Below are 20966 nucleotides of genomic sequence, written 5' to 3'. Positions count from 1 at the left end.
TGTCTTTACTTTTGACAGTTGAAATAGAACCTCTTCCTCTGTTAACTCACATGTAACAAAGTACTCATTTGTCCCTTTTCCTAACCGAGGTCCCTTTCTTTCATTTTTATCTGTAAATACTGAACAAAAATATTGAGGCAGTCAGCTAGACCTTCATCCTCTTCTACACAGACAGTAACGCAGTCAGACAGGCAAGAAGGCACACAGACAGGCAAGAAGGCACACAGACAGGCAAGAAAGCACACAGACAGGCAAGAAGGCACGCAGACAGACAGGCAGGCACACAGACAGGTAGGCACACAGACAGACAGGCAAGCTCCCCCCCTGCACTCCTGTCACCCGGCCATGTGTGAGCCCTATGGCCATGTGTGAACCCTATGTCATGGGTCATGGCACCCGGGATTGACCCCCCCCCCCCCCCACCCTCCCTTTTTGTACGCCACTGTTTCTACATACCTTCCTTTCTTATTCTTTTGTTTTTAATCTAACTAATTCTTGTTTAATTTTCCTTTTCTCATTTATGTATCTAAAAAATGTTTGGTCCCCTTTTTTGTACTGACTGTGCTATTTTCTCTTCTGTGTGTGAGTTGGAAGCTCTTATAACTTGCTTAGCCTCTTTCTGCCTAATCTTATAGATCTGTCTTTCTTCTTCACTCTGTTTTTTTTTTTTTATATTTACTAAATGCTAATGTTTTGTTTTTTTACTATTTTGGCCACATCTGCAGAGTACCACAGTGGTTTCTTAAATTTTTAGCTTTTAATGACAAGTCTGTTGCCTTCAGCAGTGCAACTTTTAAATAGTCCCATTTCTCTTGGACTCCATTTAAATTGCTCCAGTCCGATAATGACTCCTTTACACATATGCTAATTTTGGAAAAGTCTGTTTTTCTAAAGTCTAAAACTTTTGTTTTTGTGTGGTGTGACTCAGTCACTTTGCTTATTTTAAACCACACTGACTGATGATCACTGGATTCTAAACTTTCACCTACAGTAATATCTGATACCAAATCTCCATTTGTTAACACTAAATCTAGTATGGCCTTTTTACGAGTTGGCTCCTCAACGACTTGTTTTAGAGACAATCCCAGTAAGGAGTTTAGAATATGTGTGCTCCTGGCACAAGCAGCTATTTTTGTTTTCCAATTCACATCAGGAAGATTAAAGTCACCCATGATGATAACTTCCCCCTTCATTGTCATTTTAGCTATTTCCTCCATCAGTAGATTATCTAACTCTTCTATTTGTCCTGGGGGCCTATAAATCACACCTACACGAGTTACTGTGTGATTACCAAATTGTAATGTAACCCAAACGGGCTCTATGTTCGCCTCACTAACTTTTATTAGGCTGGATTGTATGCTATCCTTCACATACAGGGCCACAGAAGGTGTCAAGATAGAATAAATTAAGGATGATATGTTGTTCATCTTGGAGTGGCCATTTCTAGTACAGCTAGAACATTATTTATGCAAATAAAGCTCAGACATCAAAGATTATTAACAATATGGCTTTTGTACAATGCGAAAACCTTGAGCAACACGGCAAATGTGAAGCAGCTACTATGGAAAACAATGGAATGGTACTTTTAATTAGCCCTTATCAGAAGTCTGCTGAGTTGTAGATTCTCTGCTTGGCTGTGGAAACCATATTTGGCTATTGCGAAATCATACTATAGGATAGGAGAAAAGCAGGTGTATTCTTGTATTTAAATGTTAGGTATATTTTAAGGTTTAAAACAAAAGCACAACTTGGAAACAATAGACTAGTGGGCTTTACATCTGTCGTTTGGCAATTATTTGACGGCCTATCAAGGAATACTATCCATGAATTCATTTTGAACAATATCAATAGTAGGAATCATGGTTTTATGAAAGACAGGTCATGCCTAACTAACGTCATTGTGTTCTATGAAGAAGTTAGTAAAAATATAGATCAGTCTGATCCAGTAGGTGTGATTAACTTGGATTTTGCAAAGGGATTTAATACGGTTCCACACAAAACGTTACTATACTATTAAAGCTAAAATCAGTTGGTTAAAATACAAATTTTGCTCTTGCATAGAACATTGGCTTAACAATAGAGTGTAGAGAGTAGCTGTAAATGGAACATTTTAAAATTTGACAAAAGCGGTAAGTGGAGAGCCGCAGGGTTCTGTTCAGGGTCTAATTGTCTTTAATCAGTTTATATATGATCTTGAAGTGGGCATTGAAAGCCATGTGTTGGTTTTACAGATGACACAAAACTAGGTAAGATAACACAGTCTGGACAATATATAAATTCTTTACAGAGGGATTTTGATACATTGGAGGACTGGGCAGGCCAGTGGCAGATGAAATGTAATCATATAAATTCATGCATTTTGGATTAAGGAACCTACAAGCAAATTATACATTAAATGGAGTTAAGTTAGAAATTTGGGAACAATTACAAACTTGTTAACAGTATGCAATGCGGTCTGCCAAAAAGCTAATAAGGTGCTGTCATGCATAGCAAAATTATTATTTAATTATACATTATAAAATTACAATGCAAACTGTTGCATATGAATATGAGATATTTTAATCATAATATATTGCTAACAAAATAATATGTAGGTTATATACCCATGAATGCTCATAAATGGGAAATTACTATATATGCATATTATTCAGTGTTGGCATTTTTCCTTGTGGGCATTTATGACAGTTAGTTTTTTTTCTGTGTGCAACTTTTATGTGGGATTTTTTCATAGAACCGGGGATATGACACTATTCTAGCCCGAGCACTAAACAGCACACAAGGGAGCAGAGCTTGTAGATAAAAGTAACATAGCAGCCCCACTGGACCCCAGTGAAATCATCCACTCCAGCTCTCCCAGAGATAGGGAGGCTGGTGGACTTTAATTAAAAGAAACCAAACAATAATGTGTGAGATACTGTGTGTGTGTCTGTCAATGAGTGTGTGTGTGCCTATCTATCTGTGAGTGTTTGTGTATGTGATATCCGTGAGTGTGTATGTGTGTGTGTCTGTCAGTAAGTTTGTGTGTCTGTCAGTGAGTGTATTTGTTTAGGTGATCTGCCCTCCTCCAATCACATGGGGAAAGTGTCTTTACTTACTTTTTTTCTGATGCTGTGTTGGTCTTGCTGCGGCTGTCCCTGCCTCCATGGATGAGACAATGAATATTAAGGACAAGGACCTCTTGTTAGGTCGAAACGTTGCTGTTCATTTTGTTGCAATAAATCTGTCTGCAGCTTTCACAATTTGAATGCCTGGGAATCTTTCCTACTGCCTTGTCGTGTTGGGTTGCTGGTCCTGTTCCAGAGCACCTGTGGCCGGTGGGAGTGAGTGTAGTTCCTGTGACCAATTTTTGCTAATGAATATTAATTATCTCAGCCATGCCAATGCTTTCCAACAGGAAAGCATTGGGAGGCTATTGCGCATTGTGCTTATCAGCATCTCCAGAATCAATCAGAATCAATGCATTTCTATGGGGAACATGTAGCGCCTCCATGCAGAGCATGTTGACGCTGAACATAGGTGCTGCAAACTGTGCAGCACTGAACTATGAATTACCTCTAGTGGCTGTCTGAGTGACAGTGACTAGAGGTGTTACTAGGCAGCAATGTAAATGCTGCCTTTTTTTGTGAAAAGGCAGTGTTTACATTGAAAATCAGATAGGTACAAACAATATGGAGGATACAGCTGTGGATCTACAATATAAAAAACAAATATAGTATAAAATTGTATATTTGAGAAAAAGTGTGCAAAATAGGTATAACTGACAAGATAGATGAGAGTAACTCGCCTAGAGGTGCCTCCCCCGATCTGTGGAAGGCTAAATCCACTTCCTTACTGCCAATGGTACTGGAGCCGAACTCAGGATAGGTGGAAAAATATATTGCTTTATTAAAAAAAACATTTATTAAAATAATACCAGGTCCTTATTTTATTTGTTATATGTGTGTGGTTTTACACTATGTTGTTTTTTTTTTTTTATTCAAGTGATTAAATATTAAGAAGATTCTATTTATATCTGGCAATTTATACTCTGACTCAGAGGCATGTTTTAACGTATGTAATTTTCAATTTTTGTGATTCCACACACTATATATCTTCATGTTACGGTGCACCACACTCCTTTTTTCGGTTTTGTTTATATATATATATATATATATATATATATCATGGTTTTCGGAGTTAAACGGTGTGTTAGGGTTGTTGGATTATGCACTAATTCCTGTTTTTTTTTTTCTGTCTAGTATTAACAAAAAATATATGGGATAATCTACCTAAAGAGGTTGTCCTATCAAAATCTGTAGTGTTTTTTTTTATTAAAGGTTTGTTTTTAAAACAAAAACAAACAACAAACAGAAAATTGAAGGATACTTTTAACATGTATGTGGGTTATTAATTTAAGGAGAAATCTGCCATTATGGAGTCGAGAATGCATTTTCCCTTTTGAGACATAATTGGCCAGCTTGAACTTTATGGACTTAACTCTTTTTTTCAGCCTAAATTACTATTTAATTTGCTCTTTTTCTATACATAAAGGCCCGTTTGTATGCTTCATTACTGTTCTACCATGTGTCTTTGTTGTCTTGTAGGATGCCATGATATCGCTGATGAGTTTCGATTACAGGAGATTGATGGTCAAGCTCTTCTCTTACTAAAAGAAGACCATCTGATGAGCACCATGAATATTAAGTTAGGACCGGCGCTGAAGATCTGTGCTCAGATTAATTTACTAAAAGAGACCTAGTCAAGAGTAGATCTGAACTGACAGTATTGATTGTGAATATGTAGTGACTTTTTTATGTTGCATTCAACAGAATCCATAGTTTTGTAACTTTGTAAAATGTCTGTGTGTGAAGCTTCTTCACGTCCATCAGCTTTAATGAATATCATTGCCAAACTAGATTCTTACATTACATATACCCTCAACATTATGAAAGCGTCTTGGACAAAAGGATGGTATTAAAAACACACATACGTTTGCCCTAAAGGTTTTCCTTTTATTACAGTGTTGATTATACATAGTTAATATACATTTTTATTCTTTTTGTTCTCAACAAACTACAATTTATTTATGAAATCTTGGGTTCATATCATTTCATTTGGCCTGTCCTACAAGGATCTTTTGTCATAAGTATTGTAACACATCTAGAAACTTGGTTCTAAGTTTTGCTATGCTAAAATATTGTATTAACCACTACACACACTAGCTCCTAATTGCTTATTTTATTTCCTGGGTGTATTGTCTTACCAAACTGCAAGGTTCGAATTACCATGTATTTATTGATAAACCATGTCATACCTGGTGTAATGTATTTTTGGTATTGCTTTCTTTTCAGAGTGATACAAACTACACCATCTCAGAAAAACACACAATGATATACTAGTTTTGTCCATGTTTTCTGTTTGTATGCAAGTCAGATGATTTTTAACCTTTTAACTTACAAATCTAAGTGCTGTTCAACTTTGTGTTTCCACTATTTAAAGATAAGCTATTTGACAAGTCTTATACTTGTTATTATACAAACTACAATAAATACAGTATAAATAATATATTTCATTTAGACACTTGCTCTCTGCTTTAAAAAAGTGTTAATTGTGTTGTAAATATTCATTGCAAATATATATTGTAATTATGAATATGTAACACTTTATCCCCCTTGTAAATATTAAAATGATCAATGTGGTTTCAATTAAGTCTTATTTCAGTATGGAAATGATGGAAAATACTTGGTAAAGATAATGCATGTATTATTTCACCGATTTACAGTAGATTGTTTAGAATAAATTTCACCTTATTTCCAAAGTGTGAAACCATCTGTAGAGGTGATGCTTTTAAACCGATTTAAGTTGACTCATATGTATCTATAGCTAATTGTTCTGATGTGATCTCAATTACACAGGGTTTCGCACCCTTCCACCAACTATTATTTCTGCTCTTTTCACGGACAGGAAAAAAAACATCATTATGTGAAGAACATGTTATGGATTTTTTTTTTTTTTTTTTTTGTTTGCAATTTTATTTTAATAAACAAAAATACCCTCAAATTAATTTTTGTAGATACTGTAATCTCTGTGATTGAGGTTTATGCCTGCAAAATACAATGTATCTTATCTTAATATTACATAAACACAAAAGGAAACATTTGTAATTTCTAGTGAAAACATACAATACATGCAATATCTTTATCCTGCCTTTCACTGTGCACCCCATGTAAACTAACAGCTTAAAGATACGATTATATACAATACTCCTGACTGGTATAGATAATTTATTTCATAGATGTTCCACTTTTAAGAGATCCATCCTTCGCATGATGTGCTTGTAAGACCGCAACAGCTTCTTCTACTTTTGACTGGAGGGATTCTGGAGATTCTAGCATATGAAGTAGTTCAGAATTATCAATCTCCAATAACATTCCTGTAATCTTTCCAGCTAATCCTGCATGCATTTCATGAATAAGTGGATAAATCCGTTCACCAATCATTTGCTTCTGCTCTTGTGGCAGGGCGCCTGCAAGCATTGATGCGGTTAGAGGTTCTTGGCCTTGCATTAGTACCGCTGGCTCCATCACCTGTTGAAAGTGTGACGCATTCCCCATTTGCTGCATATTTCTCACTGAACAGGAATACTTGTACTGTCCCATTGAGCGCATAACGGTAGGGTTAACTTGGGCTCGAGCGCCAGCCGTCTGAGTGCCAATATTTGCGTGCTGAGGTGTGCTCACCCTACACCTGTAGACAGAGCTCCAGCGACCCCTGTGTGCTGTGTTCTGCTGGGCATCAATGCAGGACAGCTGCTGTTGTGCATCGTCTCTTGAGGATGTACGTCCTTGCTGACCTCAGCCGCGGAGTCTCCTGGGCTCCACTCCCCCAGTCGCCATCCTCCCCAGGTTGCCTCTTTCCGATGGCGTATTCTGCTCCCGCATGGGTCGCTTTTACCGGGATGCTGCGTGGATGTGCGTCGGCGGGGCCGGAGGGTAGGCCCTGACAGCTTCAGCCCTCCGTTGCTCCTCTTCACTGCGTGAGTTGCCAGCGAGTCAGACCGTGGAGGAGGTGAGAGGGTTTTTCCTTGGGCGGCACTCTGCACAGCATGTTATGGATTTTAAACATATCAAAATGGTCCAAATCTGCTTCTCTTCAACAAAAACTAAAAATATTTATTTTTTAGTTACATAATCAAGTCGTCCTCTTATTTTAAATGTCTATCGAAATTACTAAAGGATCACTATGGCGTCAGGAATACAGATCTGTATTCCTAATGCTATAGTGCCCCAGTCCCTAATTGTAGTGAAGTCCCACACCCCGTGTGCAATAAAATGTTAAGAAAATAAAGGATTTTTATACCGTTTTTTCAGCACTGGGGCTGCTAACCTCTTCATCTGCTGAAACATCACAGAGAAGGCATAGTCTTCTCCGACGATGTACCATCCAATGCTCCTCACAGAGGAGTATTGGGGACCTAATGCTTTCCTATGGGAACTTCCTTGTCACATGGCCGACTTTTATTTGGTCAGTGCAGCAGAAACACCTCTAGTAGCTGTTATACTGATAGCGACTAGAGGTGGACTTAAACTTGCAATGTTAACATTGTAGTTCCTGAAAAACTGCAATGTTTTAAACTGCAGGTTTAATATGACTTGGACACTACACTTAGACCACTTTATTGAGACGAAGAAGTCTGGGTGACTATAGTGTCCCTTGAAGCTCAATTCAAATTATAGTTTTGCATTGTGTTGTATTGCACCGCAGCTTCATGGCTTACACAAAAAATGTCTACCCTTTCAATGTGAAAAAAATGGAAAATGTGTCTTTAGCAAGTGCTAGAATTAGAACCCGCATAGATACATATAGTCATTGGCCGCCAGTCTGCATTTCATTACGTGTGTTACTTGTAACTGTTATATTTACACTTATCTTTATTTTCTACATTTTATAATAATGATTTTTTTTCAGGACTGCAGTAAAAATGAAACTAAAGAATAGTACTTCTTATGACTCTACTCTGTTATATCAAAAAAGCCCAAATAAAAGGTTCCATTTATATGGATGACTTGGCAATAAACTGATTTTGTATGACGTGGTGTATTATAAAGGTAGATTCTAGTATGAGTATCTGCCAAGTAAAAGCCTTTTATAAATCAATGAGTGTGGTTGCAAGCCTTTATTTATAGGTAAAGGATAACTGTCGTAAAGGATAACCACAACAAGAGGGCATAGTCTTAAATTAGAGGGACAAAGGTTTAAAAATAATATCAGGAAGTATTACTTTACTGAGAGGGTAGTGGATGCATGGAATAGCCTTCCAGCTGAAGTGGTAGAGGTTAACACAGTAAAGGAGTTTAAGCATGCGTGGGATAGGCATAAGGCTATCCTAACTATAAGATAAGGCCAGGGACTAATGAAAGTATTTAGAAAACTGGGCAGACTAGATGGGCCGAATGGTTCTTATCTGCCGTCACATTCTATGTTTCTATGTCATCCTTTTTATTTAAAATAAAAGAAAGAAAATAATATATGTATTATATAGCCTGTGTCTGTATCATTTGTAATCTGTACATATAAGTAAATGACTCTTAAAGTGTGTATCTCCCGTACTTCATGTGGATGACCTCCATTCACAGTGTTTTTCACTATAGTGAGAATTGCCAGTAATTCAAATTTAAAGCTAAAATAGCCAAACTGGAAATAAAATGGACTTGGAGAATGGTTCTAATTCGGCTATACTGAACATTTTTAAATTTAACATTTAAATTCCTAGCAATTCTCATGTAGTGACCAACTCTGTAAGCTTTATTTGGTCAGAAGCGCCACTTATGTTTCAAGCGCAAGAGCTGGTAATCCAGATCTAGTGTGCATTTACAAATCCTGACAGCATGCACAAGCAGAAGGTATCTCCGTTTCAGATCTTCAAAGGGTGGAAAGTGATCTTTTATAAATGCTACTTTTGATTAAAGAAGGCTAGAGATGGCTGCCCCCATGGAACAAGGATATAGCAAAAGATGCACTAAAACAATTTGACTTCTATGTATTCACAACAAAACAAGACACAACAAGGCTATGCCGGTATTACTTTTTAATCTATTATTTTCAGACAAAATTATGACAGTTTTCTATCAAGCTAAGCTAATTTAGAGAGTCTTGTGTCCTGCAGGATGTGAAATGGTTCAGAACTTTACTATTGCATTCTTACATATTCAGTGTATATTTCTTTACCGTTAATAAAATAGTTATCAACAAAATTTCACTGGTCACAGAGTTTCTTTGAGCTTGCCCAAACTAGGTCAGCATAAAGTCCAAGGACTTGACCCAAGATGCCAGCATTCTCTGACGTAACCAATATAGGTTTTTCATTTGTCTAAAAACTAATTCACTAGTGTTCAGTATGGCAACGGCTCCCTGGAATCCATCTCCCGCTAAAAGTGGGCTAATTTCTCAGTTGAATTTTTTGGGGGGAGAGTACCATTGTGGTTGTTGACCATATTTACAAACTTTAATTTATGGTATAACGTGACTCAAATAGGCATCTTGTGTTTCACTTTTCTTTTGTTTGAGGTGATATATCTTTAAAAGAGAATCTGTTATTCATCATTAAAGGAACACTATAGTCACTTAAATCACTTTAGCTAAATAAAGCAGTTTTAGTGTATAGATCATTCCCCTGCAATTTCACTGCTCAATTCACTGTCATTTAGGAGTTAAATCACTTTGTTTCTGTTTATGCAGCCCTAGCCACACCTCCCCTGGCTATGATTGACAGAGCCTGCATGAAAAAAAAAACTGGTTTCACTTTCAAACAGATGTAATTTACCTTAAATAATTGTATCTCAATCTCTAAATTGAACTTTAATCACATACAGGAGGCTCTTGCAGGGTCTAGCAAGCTATTAACATTGCAGGGGATAAGACAATCTTAATTAAACAGAACTTGCAATAAAGAAAGCCTAAATAGGGCTCTCTTTACAGGAAGAGTTTATGGAAGGCTGTGCAAGTCACATGCAGGGAGGTGTGTCTAGGGTTCATAAACAAAAGGATCTAACTCCTAAATGGCAGAGGATTGAGCAGTGAGGCTGCAGGGGCATGTTCTATACACCAAAATTGCTTCATTAACCTCCCTGGCGGTATGATTATGTCAGGAATTTTGTACCAAAAGCGGTACCATTTTTTTGCATGGAAATTTGGTGTTATGTATTGTAGGCCAGTAATTACTTTCTTAAACCTGACCAAAAGTACTCTCAGATGTGATAAAGTTCGAAACATAAAATCATGAATTATAATCTAATAAATAATATACCGGTTCCCATTTTCTGTTCCTGGAAAACTTGCTATGCAGAGTAGCTGATTGCTGCTCGTTGTAGCGATTTGTCTCCGTGACAATCTTTTCAATGACGTCATCTGTGAGAAATAATTTTAGGTATGCCAAAGGATCATTGTGCTCAACGTCTACCTTAATCCCAGGTGATCCAATAAACGGAAATCTTGGCGGCGGTACCTCATCCATACCGCAATCAATAAGGCACCAAGTGCGCACATCACTGAGCTCGGGTGCAGAATCGTCGCTGTCGCCACTTCTCTGGTCACTGTCAGAGTCGGATGACGAATCTTGCCACGAATCGCTATCGCAGTCGCTCGATTCTGCGAGGGGCTCTGTGTCGCTGCCGCTGTCACTCATCTGATCCAAACCCGCTTTGGAGATGCTAAAGTGACGCTTTGATGCCATGGTAAAAAATGTATTTTATGGGCAGAAATTACAGCAAAAAGGGCAGGCAGGGCAGTGTAGGATGATCAAATTTTAAATCTGAGGTGATACAATGTAATCTGACAGGATTTCACTGTATCACCTAACTTTATGTGTGTGTGTCACTTTTATGCTTGAAACATTTAAATTACCCGCCCAGTTCCGCCCCCATGAGCCTCTGCGGCTCACAGAGACGGAACCAGGAAGTCAGATGGAGGCATCCGCCGGGGCTCTCACCGGCAATCACAGCGCGGGGACATCGCTGGATCGCAAGGAGAAGGTAAGGAGACTCCGCTGCCAGCTCTGTTATCTACCCCGAACGTGACTCGGGGTTACCGCTTCTGGCAGCGAAAATTAACCCCGAGTCACGCTCGGGAATACCGCTAGCCTGGTTAAGCTAAAGTTGTTCAGGTGACTATAGTGTCCCTTTAAATTAATGTAATTTTTACAATTTCATCTTCATGTTACTAACTACAAACTCATATCTGCTTCTTCGTGATTCAGCTATCCATATGCTGTAAGGCTTGGTGACTGTGGGGAAGTGTAGTACTTGGAGCTGTAAGTGTGCAACTAGAGTTTCTTGGCAGAGAGGCGTAATTCTTCTTTTCTACCTACCTCATGGAAGCAAGTCACAACAGACAACAAGACAATACAACATATGATATGAGCCTTCCTACATGATGTGCATTATTCATTTAAAGGACTGGATTGACCCTTTTTAATACAGTAAAATAGATGAAGGCATTAAAAGGAGCATACAATACGAAATGAAGAGCGTCAGATAATGAAGTCATGAAAAGGAACAGAATTAGAGCTTAGAATGAGACATGGAGAGGGACACACATTGAGGGCATGGTGAGGCACACACAGTGAGTGTGTGGAGGGGGCACACAAGTTGGAAAACGAGAGATGCATAAGAAGTGTTGGAGGAGGACATGGGGATGGAGAGGGCACACTGACATCTGTCACTTTGACAAGTGCTTAACTGTATATGTCAAAGCCCTGGTTGATTTAACCCCTTAAGGACCAAACTTCAGGAATAAAAGGGAATCATGACGTCACACATGTCATGTGTCCTTAAGCGGTTAAACAATATGCTTAAAACTCCCTTAAGAATAAATTAAAGAACTGGGATATGTAGATACGTTTTGCTAATTCTTGGTTAGGAGAGCACTATTTGTAAAAATATATTTAATTATTTATTTTTGCAGTGCATGAAGATGCTATCAGGCTTGCCGTGCCATGGTATCAGCAACAAGGATCACACAAACATAGGGACATGGCATTTTTTTAAGTTAAGTAAACAAGATCACCAGGTTTTTCAAACATGTCTAACTGTTGAAATATAAGACAAATGTAGTTAAGCTCAGCAATTAATTATGTCTGAATAGAAAGCTATAGAGACATGCAGGACCTGCTTGACACGTTAATTATAGGTAGATATAAAAACAATGAAAGATGCTAGACTATTGTGTTTTGAGCTGAATTAAAAAGTAATCTGGATCAACAGGTAAACTAAGCAGAGTGTGAGACAGGAGTCCACCTTAAAACATTTCAGCTGACACCCTTACTGGCAAGATTGCCTCTGTGAACCAGATTTTTGGGAAGACAGCTGGGTTCTTGACAGGAGGCTTCTGGTAGCAAGAGCACTATTTTTATATTTTTTTTACATTAAATAATGATGTATAGAGAACGGCCACCCAACATGCAGTGACACTAGGGGTACATGTGGATACCAAATCAGCGGCATATCAAACCCCGTTCACCCGGCACAAAGGTGAGGCCTACCTGGATGACAGGCACTGGAGAGACGGCCGCTCCCCTTATGCCACTACCAATCAAGCTTCAAGCCATGAGCCCCATTCCCCCCCCCTCTGGACCGGTGGGGGTTATCCCGGTCTACCCCCGCAAGATACCCCTGCAAAGCGGTGGGAAAGCGACCACTACAACAAGCCCGGTACTTCCCGCCAAACAGCCTCCTAAAATGGCGGATACAGCCTGTGCACAACTTGCCTGGCTGGAAACCGAACAGCGACTAAATACAATCTTTACCTCATTCTGGCAGCAATTGGAAGCCAGAATGCAGCTACGGGCGCATATACCATTGACTGCCGTTGAGCTGTGCAGCCCACCACGAGGTACCCAGCGGAGAGAAACGGGTGCTCCTCCTACCTTTACGCCTGTGGCTACCAAGCATCAGCGGGGAGCCCCCTCAGGATCACACCCGAGCTGCAGGGGATCCAATCACAGACCGAGACCCAGGGCCCAGAAGACACCGCGGAGAAAACCTACACGACACCCTCGTCAGCTCCGGAGGGGTAAAACCAGCACGACCAGACAGACCAATCTGAGGGATGAGAGACCCAGAAAGCCGTCCGCATCAATACGGCAAACCCGGCACTGCCCCGACCCAAGGCAGCTGAAACCAGCACTACACGCGGCCAGCCGGCTGTTAAACTCACCGACCACCACGCTGTCGCAAATCATAGGAGCTGTGAGCTCACACACGCCGAGAAGAAGCACCCAGCACAGGCAAGGCATTGGCTGACTCCACAGAGACTAAGACCTAATGCAAGGCAGGACGCCCACGCTACCAATATGCCTCGATTGAATACCCGCAACCATTTTGACTGTTGACTCTTAAGTTCTCTTTTTTTTAAATTTACTTAATGTTGGCTAGCACAAGAGGGGTCTCACTCATTGGTCGCTTACCTTACAAATGTTGTTTAAGCATGCTAAACTCACTGCTTACCCAGCCTACCTTCCAATAACTGTATCTACCTAGCATTATGTCTGATGCAGATTTAAGTTTGAATAGCATAACGTTAAAGAGATGGATAAAACAGAAAACATGTGCAAGATGTATACTTGGATGTTAAAGTGTATTTAATTTCCTAGTTTAGCTGAAGCTAACTTCAATGTTTATCTTGACCTTATTTCCATGTTTATCTCGATTGCATTTTTTTAATTTCAATTGAAATCCTACCTATGATACCGTTCACACAGCTAGTTAACACACCCCCACATAATACCCTTGGAGGCTCCAGCCCACAGGGAAGACACATCGCTCCAGCCAGATAACACCACCCACCCGATATGGGTTACTCCCAGGCACACAGCCCATGCACAGACAGCGAAGGGGGAAAACAGTTAGCCACGCAGGAACGACACAGCGCTCAACAGCCCCATAACCACATAAAGAACATATCCGAGTGCGGACCGGCCCGACCCGACTCCTTACTCGGGACACACACGTACGCATCGCTGATACGACAAGGTGGTGATACCTAATCAAACGGCCACCTAACCCAGGAACTCGGCTAGTACACGCGGCACAGCCTAAACGTAACAAAGCACAACATAACACCGCAAATGCGCTGACAAACCACCCTAGCAATGTTGAACGAGAACAATCTCGCTGTATATGACTGTTGTCACTGTTTAGTTAACTCTGTTATAACTATTAATCTGACACCCCGGGTTTAAACATCCATTCCAAGCTGGTGTCCCATCTTAGCCCTAAATTCCTCTCTCTTTTACTTTTATCTTATTTTTGTGTCTAAGTTTAAGCATATTTGAGCCAGTGTACCAGATAACTACTACATCTCATGTCTAAGCTTGCTAGGGAAGCTTGCCCACCTATATTGGCTTGGCATTCACACAGCGAGGCTACTTGCCTGCGTAGTTTAGACATTAAGACATAAGTTTATATTATACTGTTAGCAACCTATGACAGCCCTGTCTATTTCTCTCTTGTAAATTAATATTATGCTATTGCCACTCGCAAGGTCTAATCTACAGAATTACTCAGCATTACTTTAACATATATAAAAATGTGCCGTTAATCTTAATGCACCAACTGTATTATCTGTGTATAAGCTCGAGGAATGCTGTTGGGGCACCACGAGCCTGCATGTTATTCATTCACAGCACAATAAAAATAAAGAATTAAAAAAAAAAAAAAAAATAATGATGTATAAAGTGAGGGGTGGTTACTTCTAAGTTTCAAGCACTTGGCTTGGCAGAAAGGCCTACGGTCAACTTTGGATGCTATCTACCTCTAGCCAAGGGTAAATGTGCACTCCAAGTACAAATATGATGAGAGAAGTCACACTGTAATGGAGTAGCAATTATATAAAAACAGAGGATTTCTATTCTGTAAATTAGGCTTGGGGTTTATAGTTAGGCTACATTTGTTCCATACAAATCTTTAGGAGATCTGCATGTGTTTCATTAACTGTATACATTTCTTGCTAGCTTGTTTTAAGAATCAGACTCAGTGCAATGATTCCACTGTGTAAGGCCTTTTTTTTTTTTTTTTTTTTTGGTGAAAACTGGATAGAAAGAAACCCACAAGAAACCAGCACTTTTATTAATGAGCCTTGTTACAATTTCCCAATTGTTGCTTCCTGGTTTGGTTAGCCCAATGGAGTTAAATGCTAGAAAGGAGAAGGAAAGAAAATGTGAAAAACAAAGGCATGTTTACCTGGAGTCATGTCACACACTTATCGGTTTTCTTTATTAAAGAACTGTTTGATTACTGTTGTTTCTGTTTTAACTTTTTAACCATAAAAAAATAAAAATCAGCAAAATTTCATTCTGTAGAATATAGTAGAAAATTACCAGATTTTACAATCAACATGACGTAAAGTCATGATTTTATTGTCATGGCTGCATCCATTTTATTTTTTAGCCCTCTTCACAACTTTATTTAATTGTTCCCCTAGTCACCCCCAAATGCCCATAGGTCCCCCATTTCACCTTTTTTTTTTTAACCTGTTTATTTCTTGTTTGGATCTAGGTCCTAGCAGAGCTCCCCACCACTTCCTAAACCCACCCATGCTCCCCTCACTCTATGGGGTGCAACATGACCCCCATATTCGCTTAAGGGAAATTAAAATCTCCTTCCTGCCCCTATGCGCTATGCCGTGAGTAGGGGCATGTTTACCAAACTGTGAGCAGCCAGTGGCAACTATTAAAATAAAATAATAGATCACCCTATGTGACTAGCAGTTCCCAACCCCCTAATTAACCCCTCCAATAAAATGAAACACTACCTACCCCCTTCACCATAATAATAATGAGAGGGGAGCAATAAACTAAATATCTGAAAAATGTAAAAATGTTTACTTACCAATAAAGATATATATATATATTTTTGTTAAAGCTTCTCTTTGCATCTAAAAAAAAAAGGGCAAATAAAAATCCAGAAAGACACGATCGTTAAAATGTTTTTTTTTTTTTGTTTGTTTTTTTTAATCACGCCGATAAGAAACATCTTCAATGGCGTGGGCTCAGCTTTGCAGGGCAGGGAAAGTCTTATAAAGCCTTCCCACACTGTGCAATTTGACTTGCTTAAGCCAACCAGAGTGCTCTGACAGGTAAATCTTGAGCATTGGTTTGCCTTGACGTGGCAGGTGGGTTTACATCTAACGGCCAGTGGAGTGATACTAAAAACTTCCAGTTATCTAAATATGCATAGGATATGCAATTTGCGATCATTTTTATTATATGTATTGGGGCTGATGTGTACTATGGTCATTGCTGCCACCCAGGAGTAGCGGGAGTCTGAGCGCAGGACTTATTTTTGTGTGTTTGTATTTGCTTTTGTATCACACAGCCATGTTACAATGCTGCCGCCCACCCCATGTGTTCCCTATTAAAGGTTAATAAGTATGTAGCGGTTTAGAAAAATACCCCTCTCTGTCTGATTACAGATGATTTTTTATTTTTTTTTACAGCAGAAGGAAGCAAGGTGAATTGTTAGTGTAGAACCCACCTACGAGGTTTGCCTTGACGTGGCAGGTGGGATTACATCTAATGGCCATTGGAGTAATACTAAAAACCCTCCAGTTATATAAATATGCTCACCTAGGAACCAAGCTCCTTAACGAACTTATCTCCATACTGAAGACCTTTCTCTTGCAGATCACATTCCGACGTGTCCCGATTTACCAGTTATGGTAATATCTGTAGCAAGATAAACTTGTGTCTTTCAGTCGCAAAAGGTGTGTTAATTATTAGGCAGATTGATCATTACATCCAAACCCTGAGATAGTGTATGTCAAAGGGGGTACCATTAGACAATATAGACTCCACCATCTCAAACATTTATATGTTAGGGTCAAGGATATTAGCTTTTTTGTGTGTGGCCTTATCAAGCTATTTACACACTCCTAAGTCCAGGTATTTGGCCATGTGCTCAAATAGATACCACTCAGCAGATCCTCAGTTACAGTACGTAACCAAGCAATAGCTTGGATTGGGCCGATCTGACCTGATCGAGCCATTGCTCTCAGACTCCTATGAAACCTCTAAAGAAGCTGACTTTGAGTAGGGCCTTAGTCCTTTTTCATTTCTGCACAGATTTTGCCCAGTGGGGGGGTGGAGGCTCTTTTAAGTGGTACCATATTATCATTATTGACAAGACATACTCAGTCGGTCTCAAATGTTTTGAAGGCACAGGTCCCAGTATGAGCTGATTTACAGGTGGATTTATGGCTTTAGGAAGGCACCACCAATTTATCTTTAATCAAGCAGAAACTGCTTCATTAAGCTAAAAGTTGTTTTGGTGACTACAGTGTCCCTTTAATATTACATTTTAAAAGAAGCTTTAGTGAAATAGAATATCCATCTCACACACGTGGATCTCATATTTTGATTCAGTCACTGTAGCCCACACTAATGTAGCAAAACTCCACAGTGGATCAGATGCCTTTTATCTCAGAGATTAAAGTCACCTAGGGCTGAAGAAGTGACACTTTGATCTAGAATGAAATCCCTCTAGACCACCCCAAAGTGCATGGCTCTTCTGCTCTATTTGAGTGTCCAGAACTAACTGAAGACTTGGGTTAAATGTATTTGGCAAGCGCCATACATTAGTGCAAATGCTTGTACCGTTTTTTTTAGCTCACACATGATCACCTCCAAAATGGAAGCAAGATAATAATACAATGTGTCAGAAGACAGGACAGATTTCTAGGTAATACATAAAAAAAAAAATGGGGGGGGGGGAGGAGTGGAATCAAAATGTGTGTGGAAGAGTTACAGAATGCGGAGGTGAAATAGATTATAGAAAACCAGCCATAGGATGAGAGACAGGGCAGACTGGTGTAAAGAGACAATTCCAAGACAATTCCAAGAAAATTAAAAAGCTTTACTAAAGAGATAAGAATGGCTACAAAGAAAAATCTGATTCACTATTCCCATCTGTACAACGTTTGACACAATTCATCTACCTACCCTTCACCTATATACACTGTAATCAACCACTGCAAGTTAGTATACACTAGCAATAACATTTACAGTGTGATATAAAAATATGTTGCCACCCAAGTTACACCCTCTAATGCCAGAAATACATCCGTATACCATGTATACACACAGCCTCAGCCCAAACAGCTCGGAGTGACCTGCTTTTAATTCAAAGCCTTGCTGCGGCCAACCAGAGAAACTATAAAATGTATGTAGTGATCCTTTAGATTAGAATGTAAGCTCATTGAGCAGGGCCCTCCACCTCTCTCTTCCTGTACGTCCAGTTGTCTGGTTACAATTACATGTCTGTTAGTCCACCCATTGTACAGCGCTACGGAATGTGATGGCGCTATATAAATAATAATATCCGTACTATAGGTCTCCCCAGGTGTACTCTCCTTCTAACGCAGGTTGCTTTGTAGCTCAGATCACTCAGTAGTGTCAATGGCGGAGAGGTCTTTCTGGCATGAGTGGGCTTGGCTAAAGAGACAGGCTTATAATGAAGCATTCTGCAAAACATTTACTTTTTTTTTTTAAAACAAAATATATAAAGATACGAGCACGCAAAAAATATATATCAAAACATATTGAGGTCAAAATCTATCAAATGCATTCAATTTGTATTGGTGCCCAGTGTCCCTTTTACACTGACTCTTAATGCCCAATCAAGGTTATATCACTTCCTCCCACCGTTACATGCACCACTGGGTGATCATTACGATCTTGTATCATACTTTTCACTATAACTCCTCTACTTGTCACTTATACTCAGCGAGTAATTGTAAGGCTTTTCAATCACGATTGGGTACTGTGGCCGCTTACGCAATATTTGTATACATATCACCATGGTAACAGGGTCCCGAGCACCGAACGTTATTAGATCATTGGTGGGGACCTCTGCATGGCACGCAGGCGCATGGAGGGGTCTCAAACGCTCCAATACAGGTGATTTGGGTAAGGTAGGTTTGTTTTTTCCTATGTATAGTAGTTTGATTACTTTGTTTAATATTGTGTCCTGAGAAAAGTTCTTTGCACAACTGAAACGTTGACAATTGGATCTTTATTTTGATTAAACTATTCTCTACTCGACAAGACCTTGAGAGCTGGCTTTATACTTCATAGTATAAATTGTGCAGCCGAGCACCAGTCAAGGAAGACTGGGACAGATCTATAATATATATGCTGTTGGAGAAAGTCTCACTGTGCATCTGACTTTCTCCACTATAAATTTATGCTGAGCTCATACAGCTTGGCTCTTTCCTCTGCAAAAGTTAATTACTTCAATAGCCTCATAACCACACTCTCCTGCAAACCAAATGACTATTTCATTCATTTAACTCTCTTTCTTCGCCCTGATGTTCCTCCTCCACCTACTAACTTGACCGCCTCAGACTTTGCAACTCACTGACAAGATCTCTACAATCAGAGAAGAGATCTCTCATCTTTCTTCTTCCTCTTACAATACTTCCCCTAACTTCATTCCCTCTGCTGTTCTATGTTCATTCGTACTCGCTACATTGGAATAGGTTTCTGCTCCAGTCCTCCCGCCCCACCACCTGCTCCCTAGATCCAATTCCCTTGCATCTCATTCGTACTTTGTCTTCTTCTCTTTTTCCACCTCTCACTAAAATTCTTAAATCGCTCTCTCCCCTCTGGTATATTTCCATCGCCCTTCAAACATGCAACTGTAACCCCAATTTTAAAGAAGCCCAATCTTGAACCCAACTCCCCATCCAACTATCGTCCTATCTCGCTACTGCCTTTTGCATCCAAGATCCTTGAAAGAATTGTGTATGCGAGATTGACAGACTTCCTCGAGTCCAACTCTCTGCTAGACCTGCTTCAGTCTGGTTTCCATGCTAACCACTCTGTGGAAACGGCACTGACCAAAGTATCCAATGATCTACTCACTGCAAAATCTCGTGGTCACTACTCTATCCTAATTCTCCTTGACCTGTCTGTGGCTTTTGACACTGTTGATCATCAACAGCTTCTTCTCATCCTCCGCAATATCGGTCTACAATATATTGCTCTCTCCTGGTGCTCCTCCTACCTCTCCCAGCGCTCTTTCAGTGTTTCTTTCTCTGGCTCTGCTTCTTCTCCCCAATTCCTCTCTGTTGGTGTCCCCCAAGGTTCAGTCCTTGGTCCCCTCCTGTTCTCCATCTATACTGCCTCCCTTGGTAAACTCATTAGCTCCTTTGGCTTCCAATATCATTTCTATGCAGATGACATGCAAATCTACCTGTACTCTCCTGTTCTCTCCCCGTGCCTCTCTGCTATTTCTAACTGGATGACTGCCCACTTACTTAAACTAAACTTGACCAAAACTGATATTCTGGACTTTCCTCCCTTAAGTGTTGTTACTCCTGTGTCTGTCTCCCTCCAAGTCAACGGTGCTACCATCAGCTCACTGCCTAGGTGTTCGCAGGCTCGCTGCCTAGGTGTTCTCTTTGACTCTGACCTCTCCTTCAAGCCTCATGTTCAATCTATCGCCAAATCCTGTCATTTTCATCTCAAAACATTGCGTGCATCCGCTCCTACTTAACGCCAGATGCGACTAAGGTGTTGGTCCATTCCACGGTCCTTTCTCGTCTTGACTACTGTAATCCGCTTCTCAGTGGTCTTACAAGCTCCCAACTTGCGCCGTTACAGTTCATAATGAATGTGGCAAAGAGGCTCATCTTCCTGTCCGCCCACACCTCCCATGCCTCACCCTTCTGTCAGTCCCTACATTGGGTTCCTATAAAATATAGAGCTCAATTTAAAATTCTGGTTCTTGCTTTCAAATCTCTACATAATGCTGCTCCCACCTATCTATCCTCCCTTATACACAAGTATGTCCCGTCTAGGCCCTTACGATGCTGAAGACTTATGTCTATATACTGTCCGTACTCCCACCTCTGATGCACGCCTTCAAGATTTCTCGAGAGCCGCACCTTTCCTGTGGAACTTGCCTCCCTCCTCCGTTAGCTGCCCAGTCTCC

At 40.0% G+C, this 20966-nt stretch overlaps 1 protein-coding gene across 5 annotated transcripts in view; it reads left to right on the top strand.

Annotated features, from left to right (window-relative positions):
• The window catches only part of PHC3 (polyhomeotic homolog 3), an 82773-nt gene extending 76829 nt beyond the window's left edge, over nt 1–5944 (top strand). For all 5 annotated transcript variants that reach the window (XM_063442657.1, XM_063442653.1, XM_063442655.1 and 2 more), the window contains one exon: nt 4584–5944. In XM_063442657.1, the coding sequence (XP_063298727.1) occupies nt 4584–4738 (155 nt within the window). In that variant the 3' untranslated portion in view covers nt 4739–5944. The remainder of the gene's footprint in view (nt 1–4583) is intronic.
• The last annotated feature ends 15022 nt before the right edge of the window (nt 5945–20966 follow it).

Source organism: Pelobates fuscus, chromosome 2 (assembly GCF_036172605.1).
Source record: "Pelobates fuscus isolate aPelFus1 chromosome 2, aPelFus1.pri, whole genome shotgun sequence".
Taxonomy (NCBI): Eukaryota; Metazoa; Chordata; class Amphibia; order Anura; family Pelobatidae; genus Pelobates; species Pelobates fuscus.
Note: the sequence above shows the minus strand (reverse complement) of the source record. Positions and strands in the feature narration are given on the sequence as shown.